The 13,976-nt window shown below is 33.7% G+C and overlaps 2 protein-coding genes across 2 annotated transcripts; both read right to left on the reverse strand.

The window, feature by feature from the left end:
• Window positions 1-1,428: 1,428 nt before the first annotated feature.
• On the reverse strand, window positions 1,429-6,802 carry LOC103500672 (oligouridylate-binding protein 1B-like). Its single transcript, XM_008464054.3, has 12 exons — window positions 6,544-6,802; window positions 5,592-5,653; window positions 5,110-5,212; window positions 4,875-4,951; window positions 4,743-4,804; window positions 4,570-4,657; window positions 4,299-4,374; window positions 4,190-4,220; window positions 3,895-4,014; window positions 3,651-3,736; window positions 3,108-3,284; window positions 1,429-1,968 (listed from the first exon to the last, which is right to left on the reverse strand). The coding sequence occupies exons 1-12, from the start codon at window positions 6,646-6,648 to the stop codon at window positions 1,687-1,689; spliced, it is 1,269 nt and encodes a 422-aa protein (XP_008462276.1). The 5' UTR covers window positions 6,649-6,802; the 3' UTR covers window positions 1,429-1,686.
• Window positions 6,803-8,583: 1,781 nt separating this feature from the next.
• Window positions 8,584-11,935, reverse strand: LOC103500674 (jasmonate ZIM domain-containing protein 1-like). Its single transcript, XM_008464055.3, has 5 exons — window positions 11,295-11,935; window positions 11,004-11,181; window positions 10,484-10,800; window positions 10,309-10,366; window positions 8,584-9,004 (listed from the first exon to the last, which is right to left on the reverse strand). The coding sequence occupies exons 1-5, from the start codon at window positions 11,470-11,472 to the stop codon at window positions 8,833-8,835; spliced, it is 903 nt and encodes a 300-aa protein (XP_008462277.1). The 5' UTR covers window positions 11,473-11,935; the 3' UTR covers window positions 8,584-8,832.
• Between the last annotated feature and the right edge of the window lie 2,041 nt (window positions 11,936-13,976).

Below are 13,976 nucleotides of genomic sequence, written 5' to 3' on the forward strand. Positions count from 1 at the left end.
ACTCTTAAACGTTCAAACTTGAACCTCAACAATTTCCTAAGAGTTAGATCAAACTCTCGAGCTTACGATGATCATATAATTTAAACCCATGATGATAAAATTGAACATTCGAATTTATACAAATATTAATATAAATTTAAATGTCCAATTTAATTTAATTTTAATATTTATATAGGTTTGAGGGTTAAATTCAAATTTGAAAATTTACTAATATAATTTCAACTACAATTATACCTTATAAGTAGTTTTTACGATTTATCCTATTTATTTTTGTCTTGTTCTAAAATTTCAAAATTTTACATGTCACCTTTGGATTTAGTAATTGTTTGACGGACAATTATAGTTAATATCAATTTTAGGAATAACAATTGAGTATATAACAATATTATTAAAAAATAACAAAATATAGCAAAGTTTACACTTTTATAGTTTATCGGTGATAGACTTCTATCATTAATAGACTTTGAAAAATTTTACTATAGTAGTAATTTGTTTAAACTATTGTTACATACTTAATTGTTCTATTTGTAACAATTTTTTTACATCGTATAAAATGTACAAAGAACGTTTGAAAAAATAGCAAGAAAAATTATGATGATAGGACTCATGTCATACATTTTACAAATGGCAAAAGTAACAAATAACATCTATTATATCTAATTACTTGTCATATTTGTAATATACAAAAAAGAAATGCTATGAATGATTTTCTTATAATTTATTTTGTCATCCGATGCAATTTCTCAAAATACAACAAATGTTGATTAAATTATCATCTTGTATATCTATTGGCACCTTGTAATACTTGACAAAAAAGAGAAATAGTGTTATACACGGTGGTAAATTACACCAAGACGTAGGATTTATTATATAGGCTGTACAACTGCCTTGAGTTCTAAGTAGAACAAAGCCATAGTCTCGATGAACCCCGCTGCCTAGCAGGTAGAGAATGATTCATGGTTAAAAGGACCCTTGATCTGACTGCTATAGAGAATTGATTTTCAGCCAGTTCCTGTTTGAATGGTCGCACGGCAGTCCAAAAACAAAAAACAAAGGTAAACTATCATCCTCAACAGTTGGTGTACGTCCACAGTGGACATTCAAAATAAACCTCATTCAAAGTTGGCATATTTTGCAAATATTCTATTGCCGTATTTTAAAAAAAAACAGTACTTCTCCAAGGAGAGGAAAAAAACATCCGTTCAGTAAAATAAGGATTCAAAACTTTCTCTACATATGACAATCAGTCGCATTGTTCCTGGCATGAAATAACATAAAACTATTGAAAGCAATAGAAAAATAAAAATATATTTTGAAGCACCATCAAACCCTTCACCTTCACATAAAATGAAAAAGAAAATAGAAAAGGCAAAAAAAAAAAAAAAAGGAAGAATAAAATACCAAGCTATACCCAACTAGTCTCCTAAATAATACCACCAAGAATCCTCATATCCTTGTATAAATTCAGATACTCGGGTACACAATGACATTCCATAAACACAGCTCCCAGGCTATTTAAAAAAGTAAAAAAAAACTGAAACAATAAAAAGAAAAAAGAAAAAAGATCATACTAAGGCTCAGAAACTCTCCACAAAGAGGGGGGAAAAAGAGAAGGATAAAAAAAAAGATTGAGATCTCTCAACAGAACTAAGCACTCCATTTTTGTATACACCTCGCTCATCAACCTCACTGATAATACATGAGCTGCTGAGCTGCCGCAACATTCTGAAACCCACCATCATAGATGGCCTGACTTGACCCAGCAGCACCCATCCCCATGGCTGCCTGCTTTAAAGGATGTGGTGCTTGAGGGTGCATAAGGGCGTGGACGCCCCCCATCTTGCTCATCGCCAGTTGCCGCTCATACGCTAACAGATCACTTGTGGAGAGTCCCATCGGAGCTGCTGCAGGCGGAGGAAGCGGGTTGGAGATAGTTCCAGGTGGGGTTGGCTTGCTTCCCCAAGAGCACTGCACATAAAGAGAGAACACAAACAGCTTAGAACAGAGTTACGGAACTATTCTTACATTACTAACTGGTGCTATTTGCAAAAGGTACATATAGCTAAACAAATCACTCGATGGTCCAAAATCTTCTCGGTAATCCCTGATTTCACCATTAGTCTTCCACAAGTTATGAATCTTACTCCAGTGTGTTAAAACTTGTTAGTAGAAAGCTGATGCATAATTAGATTATTATTGTTTTACTAATGTTGAACATGCTGACACCTCCCTTGGAAGAAATGGACCTCATGGATGGGCAAGTTCAATTATAAGCAGTGTAAAATCTAAACGGAAGGTCACATGTTTACCAAACATGTTAATAAAACAATAAAATTTAACAATACATCAGCTTTAAAACAAATGTTTCACCAAACCGAAAAATTTAAATCCAGAAAAGGTAGAATTACATGCTTTAAAATTTTTTGGCAAAATAAAGAGATACCTAAACTAGGGTCCATTTCATATATTTGGCAAAAATAATAATAATTTGTTAGTTCCCAAACATAAAAAAATGCGTAATAGAAATATATTTAAGTATCAATAGTGTTTTAATAGCGCCACGTCTCTGTCGGACACACAGGTCCATACTTTGTAGCTCATCTTTATTAGTCAAGGACCTATGCAATTTCAACACTAACTCCTGGCACACTGTCCATAGCCAGAATCCTACCCTGATACCAATTTGTTAGGATTGAAAACATAATAAAACATTAGAAAATATTGCAAATAGAGAGGGCCGTTCCTCTACCATATCCCATATTTAGACACCTCCCAAAATCATTCCCCACTCTGAGATCCCTAACTCCCCCTACTTCTAACCATGTGACCCCCAACACCCACCATGTTCTTAGTAATAATATCTACTAATATTTAAAACATATCACTTACCAGACTCGCATAATAATAAACAACAGATATAAATTGAAAAATTGAACTGATGGAATAAATTAGTCTTGCTCCATTCTAGTCCGCAAGACTGCAAAAGTAGCAACCATATGCCACAAGACAGTTTTTCTAGAGAATGCATCAGTCTCACTATGAATGAAAGTGCAACAATTGTTCCGAAAGAAAAAATTAAAACTTAGTGTAAAAGCAGAAAACGAAACCTTAATCTGTTTGCCACAAAGAAATGACTGAGTATTCCCCATCTGAATAGCCAAAGCTGCCTCGGCATGAGTGCTGTATCTAACAAAACCAAAGCCCTTATCACGCTGGATGCGGACCTCCTCAATCACACCAGCCCCAAGAGAATGAAAATGGCGATGAAGATCAACCTGTGTGGCCTGTATGAGGAAAAATCATTCAAAAATCCAAAATCCTAAGTGTCAAAAACATCCAGATATCACAGACGTCAACACATCCAGATATCACAGACGTCAACTAAGTAAATGCTACAATATTATCCTTCTAGAAGTAATTCGTTGATGTCAGTTTCTGGCCTAAAATTACAAGCTAAACCAAAGCAACCTTCTAGAGCCATGTAAATTATAGGAACTTCGTTTTATACTGTAACCTCAACCGAATGTTACACTTGCAAGATCTGGACAAGTTAAGTATCATATCTCCTCCATTGTGTTATTTTATCATCAGTGCACGTTAAATTAAAACATTTAAAAATAAAAATAGCAAAGTTAAGAATGAGAAATTACCTCCGGAGCAAGATTGCCAACATAAACAGTAGTGTACTGAGGATTGTTCTCCGGGGCATCACTACTAACAGTTTCTTTACCATCTTCTGCAGAAATGTCAAAATTCAAGCAAATGTCAGAAGTTTTGGAGGAAAATTCCAAGGGTAAACAAAACAACAAAAGTGTGACATTTTACACTCTTGATTTCTAATGGAAAAATAATGACAAATCGCCATTTCATTAAACATGGGGTATGAACACTAACCAGATGATCCATTTGTAAGTTCTGCAATGCTTTTCACATCTGAGCTCTGCTTGTCATCATTGGATCCAGCACCCTTTGTTGCCCAGTTGCAACGAATCTGTCTACTTCCAAGCCACTTACCTGAAGGAGACCATATATGGTCAGAAATAGGGGAATATGGTCAAGAGACCACTTCAATTTTTAAAGTTAAAAGACAAGAGATCAACATGCTTTTCTTTTATCATCGATTTAATTAGTTTACCAAATGATACTCTAGTACAGGAAATTTAACTATCAGAGGCAACTAAGTCCTTACCAGTCAGGTCGTTTATCGCACTTTGAGCATCCTGGAAAATACCCATAATTTAGAAAAGAAGAGAGATATTACGGCAAAATAATATATTTTAATTGGATGTTGTTTGAACCTGCTGGTTGCGAAAAGAAACAAAACCAAATCCCCTGGACCGCCCAGTCTTCTGATCCCACATAACTCTGGCATCACTGAAACAAACGGAACTCCGTATCAGATGTTGCAGGTTAAAAAAGACAAATTACCAACACACCAATTCTAACTTCAATTAGGCCTTTTGAGCTGTCAAAGTATATCAAACTAAATTATTCCAATGGTAAAAATTCATTTCAAAATTCAAAAGGGAACAAATAAATAAATAATAGCTTATAGGGGCTGAAGCTTACGAACAGCTAGAGAAAACAGAAAAGCATGCAAACAAAGTAGAATCGGTAACTTCAGGGCTAAGATCCCCCACAAAGATGTTGAAATGACCTATACACAAAAGAAGCTGGTGAGTATAAAAGAAATTATTTAGTAGTTGCGACACACAGCCATTGATTCAAAAGGGGTAGCAAACCTGATGTGTCCTCCCTCTGACCACTAGCATAAGCCCAATTTACTTTGATAGGCTGCCCAAACCTGCAACATACATAATGAGACAGGAAGCGAAGGTACAAACGGCAAGTGAGAAATTCAGTTATAGACTTACAAATGCCTTCCATTAAGTGAAAGAATGGCCATAGCAGCCGATCTGCGATCAAAATAGTGAATAAATCCATAGGATGACTGCATAAAGCAGTGACAACAAGGATGTTAATAGACAAGAAGTAAATAGAAAATTATGAAATTAACAGTAATATAAACAAATAGATTTATTCCATTGGATGAGGGAAAAAAATAGAGCTAGAACAAAGGTTTTGTATTGCAAGCTTCTGTGAACCAACCTTCTCCTTTCTGACAAGCTTGCAGCTTTCAACAAGGCCTGTGCTTCCGAAAACCTCTTGAAGAAGTGGTTCTGTTACCTGCGTATGTACATTTCCCACGTACCTGCATTTGCTCAAAAATAAAGAAACTAAAAATTTTAAAAAGGAAAAGAAAAAAAAAAGAAAATACAAAAAAGATATATAAGTAATCAACCATAGTCATATAGTAAAAAATTGAAATTAAAAATAGTAATAAACTAAAAATAAAAATAATAAAATCTAGAAATTTAGTTGAGAATGGAGAAGACAGAATCTAAGAGCATTGGCTCAGGAAATTAAACGATTAGAGATCCAGTCTCTTAGGAATAATAGATACATTAAGTATGAGAGTTGGATAATCATGACATATCTGAGACAGAAAGACATGATAAATAACTGCAAGAAAACATACAAAAAAAAAAGGAGGTAACATTAAGGGATAATACGTCTAAAAATTCACTCACACACTGCGGCAAGTACTTGGATCGAAACCCGGTGGTAAGTTCCCACTTGGAATCGGTTCAAGCTGCATAATGGAAATAACAAAATATACCATTAGAACATTATGTGAAAGAGAAAACGAATGTTTATGTAATGGGAAGAAAGCAAATAAAGTATAATGGATGCAATCACACAGACTAGACGAAATATGTACCCCAATGAAAAGCTGAACCTCGATGGTATTTCAATCAGTACATCGGAGTGACAGAGGCCAAACAAGTAAAAAAAGAAAACAGCGAAATAACAGGAGAAACACAGACCAGTCACCAAAACACTCATAATGTCACGCAATCGCGTAATATGGAACTTTTATTTCATTGACAATGTAAGCTGGTAAAGCCCAGCTGGGTTGGTAGAAGTCAGCTATCATCGACTAAGACAATGAGTAATGTACAAAATAGTATAATCTGCCTGAACCCAGAACGGATTAAAAAATATAAAAACGAAAAAATGAAACATAAACATCTTGAGTGGAAAATTTTGGCCTCAGAAGTAAACCACTGCATGGCACATCATACCATCATCCATGCCCCATGAACATCAAAAGAGATCCAGTTTCTCGTCTTGTTAAGAAGAAATTTCTTCCAAAAAAAAAAACTAATCCAAACAGGGACAGTATCACCCACACGAAGCCCACAACTAAGAAAGCAAAATACGAATACCCATTACAAAAAATGAAACAATCAGTCTCTTAACAAGGGAAAAATCATTTCTTCACAATCATCCAGAACTCCAGATAGTAAACAAATACGAAAACAAAAACACCGCTACAACAGAAAGCACCAAATCGGTCATAACTTGAGAGTCGGAGATCAAGAACAAAACCCGACAACAAACGTACATAAATGACCAAAACAAAACATGTAGATCATAAAAATGTGAACCAAAACAGAAAAAAAAAAATAGAACTCGAACCTGAGGATGAGCTAAGAGACCAGGATGGTAAAGGGACTGTTGCTGAAGCAAAGCTTGCTGCATCAAAGCTTGTTGTTGTTGTTGCTTCAATCTCTGATGTTGCATTCTTGTTTCCTCGATCAATTTTCCGCCAAAAAGAACGAAAAATTTTGCCGGGAAGAAGAAGAGGGGGGGTTAGGGTTAAGAGACGAACAAAGGCGAGAAAAATTAGAGAGGGAAAGGGCTATGTTTTTGGGGTTGGGGGGGGGGGGGAAATCGATTAAAGCTTCTAACTTAGATGAGTTATAAAATGCCGGTTCGGGCCCGGGCGAAGATATCGTTACATACCCGTTACAAACGAACACGCCACAGCCAATCCAAACTTGACATCTACATCCTCTATCGTCAAATTGGTTGGCCCTTCTTCTAAGCTGACCTGACCAACGTCTGTCACGGTGTTCCTTTTTCTTTTTCTTTTTTTTTAAGGGGAGGGGTCATTTTTTAATTTTATAGTAATTTTGTGTTCTTTTTTTTTCTATATTCTTTATGACTATTTTTTATATGGGAATAAATATTTCTATGTAGTTTATAATATTTTTTGGGTTCTTATATAAAGGCATAATTAAAAGGTATAGGTTTAATATTTTAATAAAAAAATTATATTTAGTAGATTTTTTCTTATTTTAACATTTTAGTCCCATCGATGAATATTTGAAGTTGAATATGTTTGTTATGATGGTTGGAGATTGTGGATAATCTAATCTAAGTAAGGGATTAATGAGTTCACTTAGACTTCAACTCGCTATAAATTTAATGTTTATTGAAGTCATAAATTTAATGTTCAACTCTTTAAGTTACGTGATATTTTTGCATTGTGTAGTTGGTTCTCGAAGTTAGATAATGTAGGGTCAAAATTAATAAATTTGTTCCAATGAGTTGCGGTGATGCCAAACTTCAAATAGTGCAACCCTCACGTGATACCACTCGTTTACTCAAAATAAGAAGACAATGGTATGCAAAAGAAAGACGAACATGTACGCGGATACTTTAGTATGTCATACACTACGATTTTTGTGTGAGCGAGTGAAATAACGAGAGGAATGTAATATTCATCTAACATAGAACATCCAATTATGAGTTAGGTTGATTTTCAAGTCCCTCATCGGCAATTTCTAATATCAAAGATAAACAACCTCCTGTATGTGAGCAACACTGGAGGGTTTTATTAGCTTAGATCTTGCACTTTCCAAGTTTGGTTCCATTTGGTCTAAAGTTGAAGTGATCAATTTTAGTAAATATTACTCGTTAATATTTATCGACTTAAGACAAATTTTTCCTCTTAAACCTACTTTAATATATCAAACATATAATTCCAAAACTACTGTTTTTTTTTTCTCCCCTATGGTCTCTTTCTCTTATATCACATATTACAAAGTATGAGTACATAGGCAAAATGTTAAAACCATTTGTTTTCTTTCTTTTTTCTCATCTTATCCATCCTATTTCATTTATTTTGTTTATATATTCCCCCACATCTAACTCATTAGATGCACATAAATTGATGGTGTGTCCATGTGAAAAATCTCCACTTCATACCCCACATTGGGTGGTGAGAGAAGTGCAAGTGAGATGAGATAAAGATATAATAATTTTGGTATAAAGTTCAAAGGTCAGGAGTAAAGAACAAGTTTGGTAGACTATTAAAAAGTTTGTGGTTGGTAAACATTTTAATAAAAGATTAATCAAAATAGTTTGTCCATTTATATATTTGTTTTTTTCTTTTAAGATAAGCTCTCAAAAGCAAACTTTTGGGTTGAAAAAAAAAACTGTTTCATCACTAATCAATATATAAAGGTGTTAATATAAACCCCACATGTTTATATATTAATGTGAAAAGTATATCGTAAAAGCATTTCAAATAATTTATAAAACTCAAAACGTGAAATTAAGAATAAAAAAGCATTAAGAATAATTTGACAAGAATTTGATTCTACGTGATTTTGTCTGCTTGTTTAAACAAAATATCTCGAATATCAATTTGTTACCATCGAAAAGAATAAGTTGTAAACATAACAACTTGAGTGATTTATATAACCTAAGCACAAGGTTAACTATTCTTCCATATATTGCATCGAAAATTTCTATAGAGAGGTAAAAAAAGTACATATTATGATTTGGGATAATATTTGTTAGGAAGGCATAATTGTTGGAAAGAGTGGGAGATTAATGGACTAAGTTGTAATATATGACACAAAATAGCAACCAAATTTGGAGAGGGAAATAATTAACCTATGGTAGAGCAAAACCATGTCATAAGTTGAGATCGAGATGTCGTGGAAAGCCTTCTTCAGCTTCCGCTTCTGGCACGAGCTCGGGCACGGGCATGGGCACGGACTCCGGCTCATTGGCTGAGCTGCTTCCACTTGCTTTAGAAGCAGGCTCTGGCTGTTGGTTCACTTGGTACGGTGCTCTTATTACAGCCCTAATCATAAACAATACTGCTCAACCTCATGATAAAAAATATGACAATAATAAAAACATTTGTCTTTATGAATTCAATTATAATTATAAGTACAACCTTCAACTTTCCTAGTTTTAAAATGATTTCAGATAAAGCTTAAGACTTGTAAACTAACTAAAAGAGCATAACATTGGTTGAAGTTTTAATCAAATCAAAAAACAAACTTAACTATTAACCTTGTAGCTAAATGGAGTATAGTTCAATCCATATAAAAATTTCAACAACTACTTGATAGCAAGAAAAAGAAAAAACTATGAATCTTGTAATAATTTTCAAGGTCATATGGCAATAATATTTGTTTCCAACACCTAAAATTTTGTTTGAAAAGTACTTTTCCAATTTTGACAGTTACTTGACATTTAAACTTCACTTCCATTGTTTGGGAACCACTATTTTTAGAAGCAATTACTATATATTTTTAACCTATAGAGTGAATCATTTCTGTAACAAGACAAACATCTACAAATTCATACTTAAACTTTTACAATATTTTTCTTTACAGCATGTTTAAATGGCTAAAATCATATCTTATAGACTGAATTTGCCGTTTTTTCTTCTTCTTCTTCTATGTTATCTGAATTAGGTAAGATTTTCACCATCCTTTTTCCATTTCTACCTAGCTACCGATCAGAATTTTGGGTCAAATTCATTTTTAAAAAATAAATTAAAAATTCTAACATAAATAACAATCAAATAAAACAATAGGATAATTTGGTAGGTACACAAAAAAAAAGAAGAAAAGAAAAGGAGAGTTTAACACATACATGGCTCCACAAAGATGTATAAAAAAAATAGATTTTGGAGGATCCAATTTTTAAATAAATCGGGTGTGATTCACATGATTATAAGAAGCACCATTCAACATTCAACTTTCCCATTTGTTTTTTAAAAAATCAATATGGTAAATGGAAACGTTGATAAAAGACATAGATCGGCAATACAAAAACTTTGGAAAGAATGAGTTATTTCTAAAAACAAAATCAGGACCGACAAGTTCGAGGGATTCGTGTTCATGTAACTTAGATCTACGAATCAGGACGATCATATACATTATGAAATGATAAGAATTAGTAAAGTTTTATCATGATTTATAAACCGACCAACGCTATTTTAGCTAAAAAAGAAGAAAAAACAAAATCAGGATCTGAATAACAATTTTAGAGAAGCAAGTAGACAAAATGATAACCAGAGGGATCTCATCAACTCCAATGAATAAAGAGGGCTGAGGAAAAAAGAAAAAAAACAAAGAACAAAGAACAACATACCTGTCTTTTCTCTTCTCAAGAAATCGGTGAAGGGAAGCCCTCCTAGCGATAGGCAAATCTGCTCGATCAAAGAAGGAAAAAAAGAGGGCAAAATTAAATCCAATTAAGAGCACCAAATCAAGATAATCAAATAGAACCCATCTTTGAAATTTCTACAATCATGGCGGTTAATTACCAGATGACTTTTTTACTTCCGTTTGCGGTTTCAGTTGCTGCTCCGGAGCCGGCTTCACCGGGGCCGGAGTTTTGGACACCACATTTGGCTCGCCGGTGGGAGAATTGCTGTTAGGCTTTTCCAAAGCAGAAAATAATCTGTTGGGGGCGACGGCAGCTGGAGGAGCGGCGGCGGTGGTGGTGGAGCCGCGGCTTCCTTTATCGGCTAAGGCCATGATCTCCTTGGCCCTCTCGTTGGGAAAATCATCATACACCAAAACTTTTCCGGCGTAGAAAATGGTCATTTGAGCGGTTGTAGGCTCCGGCGTGGCTGGTTTCCTAAAAGAATCGGCGGGGAAAACGAACAGAAATTAGAACTCCATTTTATAGTGATGTAATCTAACCTAATTTTCTTCTTTATTTTGGAAATTGTCTCATGAGCAACAGCAGTGAGCAAGTAAATTCAAGATTCGTACTCGATTAAAAAGAAAAATTAGCCCTAAAAGTTGGGGGGGGGGGGGGGGGGGGGAATATTAGAGCACCTAAACTCGCTCTTATTGATGGCGTTATTGGAGAATCCCGACGAAGGAAATCCAACGAACTTCGGCAGACCATCCTTCTGCTGCCGTGAAGCGTCGGAAGAATTGTCCGTATTCGTGGTCGAAGGCGGTAGAGGCAACGACGGTGGCGGCGGCGGCGGCTTGGCCTTCTCGAGTTCATCTAGATCGTATCCCGAAAAATGATAAGGAAAATCTCGAGTAAGATCTAAAAATTCCAAGGTATTTTCAAAATTCTTAAGAAAAACAGAGTAAATTCAACCAAATGAATAGTACCTCTCGCCTTCTTCCTGGGAGCCATATCGGAGCTCAAATCAACGAGAGTTCGTTTCTCTTTCAAGAACTGGCTCAACAGGTTACAGGTCTGAGCAAAATTCGATTTCTCCAGCCGCTTCGCCAGCTGCTGTCGGTCGGAAAGTCTCCCCCCTCCGCCGGCGTCCGATGTATTCGACATATTGACCAACAACAACAACAAAAAAAAAAAGAAACCAAGAAGAAAAAGAAGGAACCAAAAGGCTTAAAATCTACCGGTAGTTGCTGAAGCGAGTAACAAAGGTTCAGGCGGCGAGAGAAAGAATCGCCGTTATCCGGTGAAGAGAAACGGCGGAAATGGAGAAGACGGAGAATATAACTGGTCAAGTTTCTTCACATCTCCAGCTGGTAAAGGAATTGGTATCTCTCTCTCTCTTCCTCTCTTCCTCTCTTCCTCTCTCTGTTTGAAAAAAGTATTAGTTAGCAATAAAAAAAAAAAAGGAGTTTAAGCACGTTTTTTTGGAGCTTCAAAAAGAAGAAATTCTTTTATTATTTTTGGCAGAATAAAAGTCCAACGAAAAAGAATTGTGACCACGACCAAGAGTTCAACACCCTTTTCTATTTTTCTATTTTTTTATATCCTAATTTTTTTTTTTCATTTTCATGATAAATTTAATAGCTGTCCAATTACACGAAAGTTTCTTTTTATAGTTAAGCAATTATACACTTTTAATTTTTTTCCTTATTCAAATTCTAACACTCAATTTTATATAAAATTATTAAAATTACAATATAGCACAAAATTGGACTTCATAATAATTATAATTAAACTTTTATCCCTAAAAAATTTTCATTAAATTGTATAATATTTACGACCGTTTAACAAAAAAAAAACGACCATTTTTTTAATATTTCAGTTTGTCCTTTCTTTTACTATCTTTTTTTCAAACTGTAATTTGGTTCGAAATTACATGTAAAAAAAATGATTGTGTATCAAAAGACATTTAATAGAAATGGTTCAGCCAAATATATTGCGTGTGATTGACGGGGCAACATGTGGACTTTTTCCGTTTTCGAATTTTATTTATGTAATGTAAATATTTTGTAGCTTTGTTATATTTTTTTAAATACCTATTAAAATTATATAATTGTTATAATTTTTTTCAATTACGTGGTTTCAAGAGTCCAATTTTTATATTTGTAGATGAGTTTGAGATTTCGATGTTTACAATTAAATGTCGTGTGCAATTTGCCTGTGATATTTTTGTAAATATTTCGAATATATTTAATGTATCAAAGCAAGTTTAGCTCAATTAACATACGGTGTGAGTTTAACGATTACTTAAATGTCGTGTAATGCAAAAGATTTTGGATGTTTTGAATCCACTGGTTAATAATATTAAATTTTATATGCAAAGTCGATGTATTTGAATATATTTACCTGTGTTTTATTTAATGAGATAGAAATCTTGGTTTTTTTCAACATAATTTTATGAGTATTGTAAAAGTAAAAAACGAAAAGTCTCCGAGTTTTTTTTTTTTTGGAAAAATTGCATAATATGACCAAAAATTAAAAGAAGAAAAAACAACTCGTAACACCTCCTTTCTGCATATGACAAATATGACGAGTAATTAGATATATCAAACGACTATCAGATGGCTATCGAATGACTATCTACTTTTAAATCTGCTAATTTTTCAATTTAAAAAAATATAGTGACGTAGATCCTACTATCATAAATTTTTTGTTATTTTTTAAAATGCTTTTTCTTTTTTAACAATAGTAGAAAAAGATAAATTATTTACAATTAATGACTTAAAAGCTATTAGATTCAGTCACGAAGTATAAATATTTTGTTCACTTTGTCGTTTTTTTTAGGATTTCTCAATTTTGAAAGATTTGGATTGAGATATGATATATTTGGTCTATTATTGAATATATATATATATATATATATAAAAGAAATGTTATTTTTATGGTGGGCCAGATTTCACCATCCATCTTTCATTACTGCTAAGCACATGGGTTGAAGGAAGCGACTAGATGACTCTCCCCCTAGTGTGTGTGTGTGTGAAAACACCAAACATGTGGTATTGTTCAATAGGAAAAGAATAACAATCTTTTCTAAAAAAATAAATTAATAAAATCAACAGAGAAACTTTTAATTACGGTCGAATGAACCAAAATATAACAAAGTTTTATATTATACCAATACTAACTAGTAGAAGTGTAACTATTAGTATCTATCGTTGATAGAAATTTAAATTTTGTTGTATTATATATCTTCACAATTTTGTATTTACATTAATTTCCCTTTTTTATTTCACAATTACGATCGATGTTTCTTTTTTTTTTCTCTCTCTCTCTCTCCCTTTTTTATTCTTATTTGTTGAAGCTAAAGCCTACGAGTTATGCGACGTGATCTTCCATCATATTCTTATTTTGAAAATAATCTTTACCTCCCCATTTTTTTTTCCTTACAACCTTACATAATTCATAGTTTGCGTTTTTATCACGCATATTGGTGTCAAGGTCATCGTACATGCAACGCTATGTTCCTTATATAAAAGCACGGTATAGATTATAAATATTGACATCACGGTTAAACAGTATAGACATACCTGAACGAAACTGTCATACCATTTATCAATCACAACTATTTGAGTTGAAGTGGTACATATCTTCGTGTATGGGTATGATTTAAA

Source organism: Cucumis melo, chromosome 1 (genome assembly GCF_025177605.1).
Source record: "Cucumis melo cultivar AY chromosome 1, USDA_Cmelo_AY_1.0, whole genome shotgun sequence".
Taxonomy (NCBI): domain Eukaryota; kingdom Viridiplantae; phylum Streptophyta; class Magnoliopsida; order Cucurbitales; family Cucurbitaceae; genus Cucumis; species Cucumis melo.

Excerpts from the sequence above, each read along its gene's own strand:
- LOC103500674 (XM_008464055.3), bottom strand. The coding sequence starts at position 11,472 with ATGTCGAATACATCGGACGCCGGCGGAGGGGGGAGACTTTCCGACCGA. Across the intron at positions 11,182-11,294 it reads TCCCAGGAAGAAGGCGAGAG|ATGAACTCGAGAAGGCCAAG; the intron begins GTACTATTCATT and ends GATACGATCTAG. Across the intron at positions 10,801-11,003 it reads ATCAATAAGAGCGAGTTTAG|GAAACCAGCCACGCCGGAGC; the intron begins GTGCTCTAATAT and ends CGATTCTTTTAG.
- LOC103500672 (XM_008464054.3), bottom strand. The coding sequence starts at position 6,648 with ATGCAACATCAGAGATTGAAGCAACAACAACAACAAGCTTTGATGCAG. Across the intron at positions 4,221-4,298 it reads TTTCTTTTCGCAACCAGCAG|GATGCTCAAAGTGCGATAAA; the intron begins GTTCAAACAACA and ends GGTATTTTCCAG. Across the intron at positions 3,737-3,894 it reads ACTTACAAATGGATCATCTG|AAGATGGTAAAGAAACTGTT; the intron begins GTTAGTGTTCAT and ends ACATTTCTGCAG.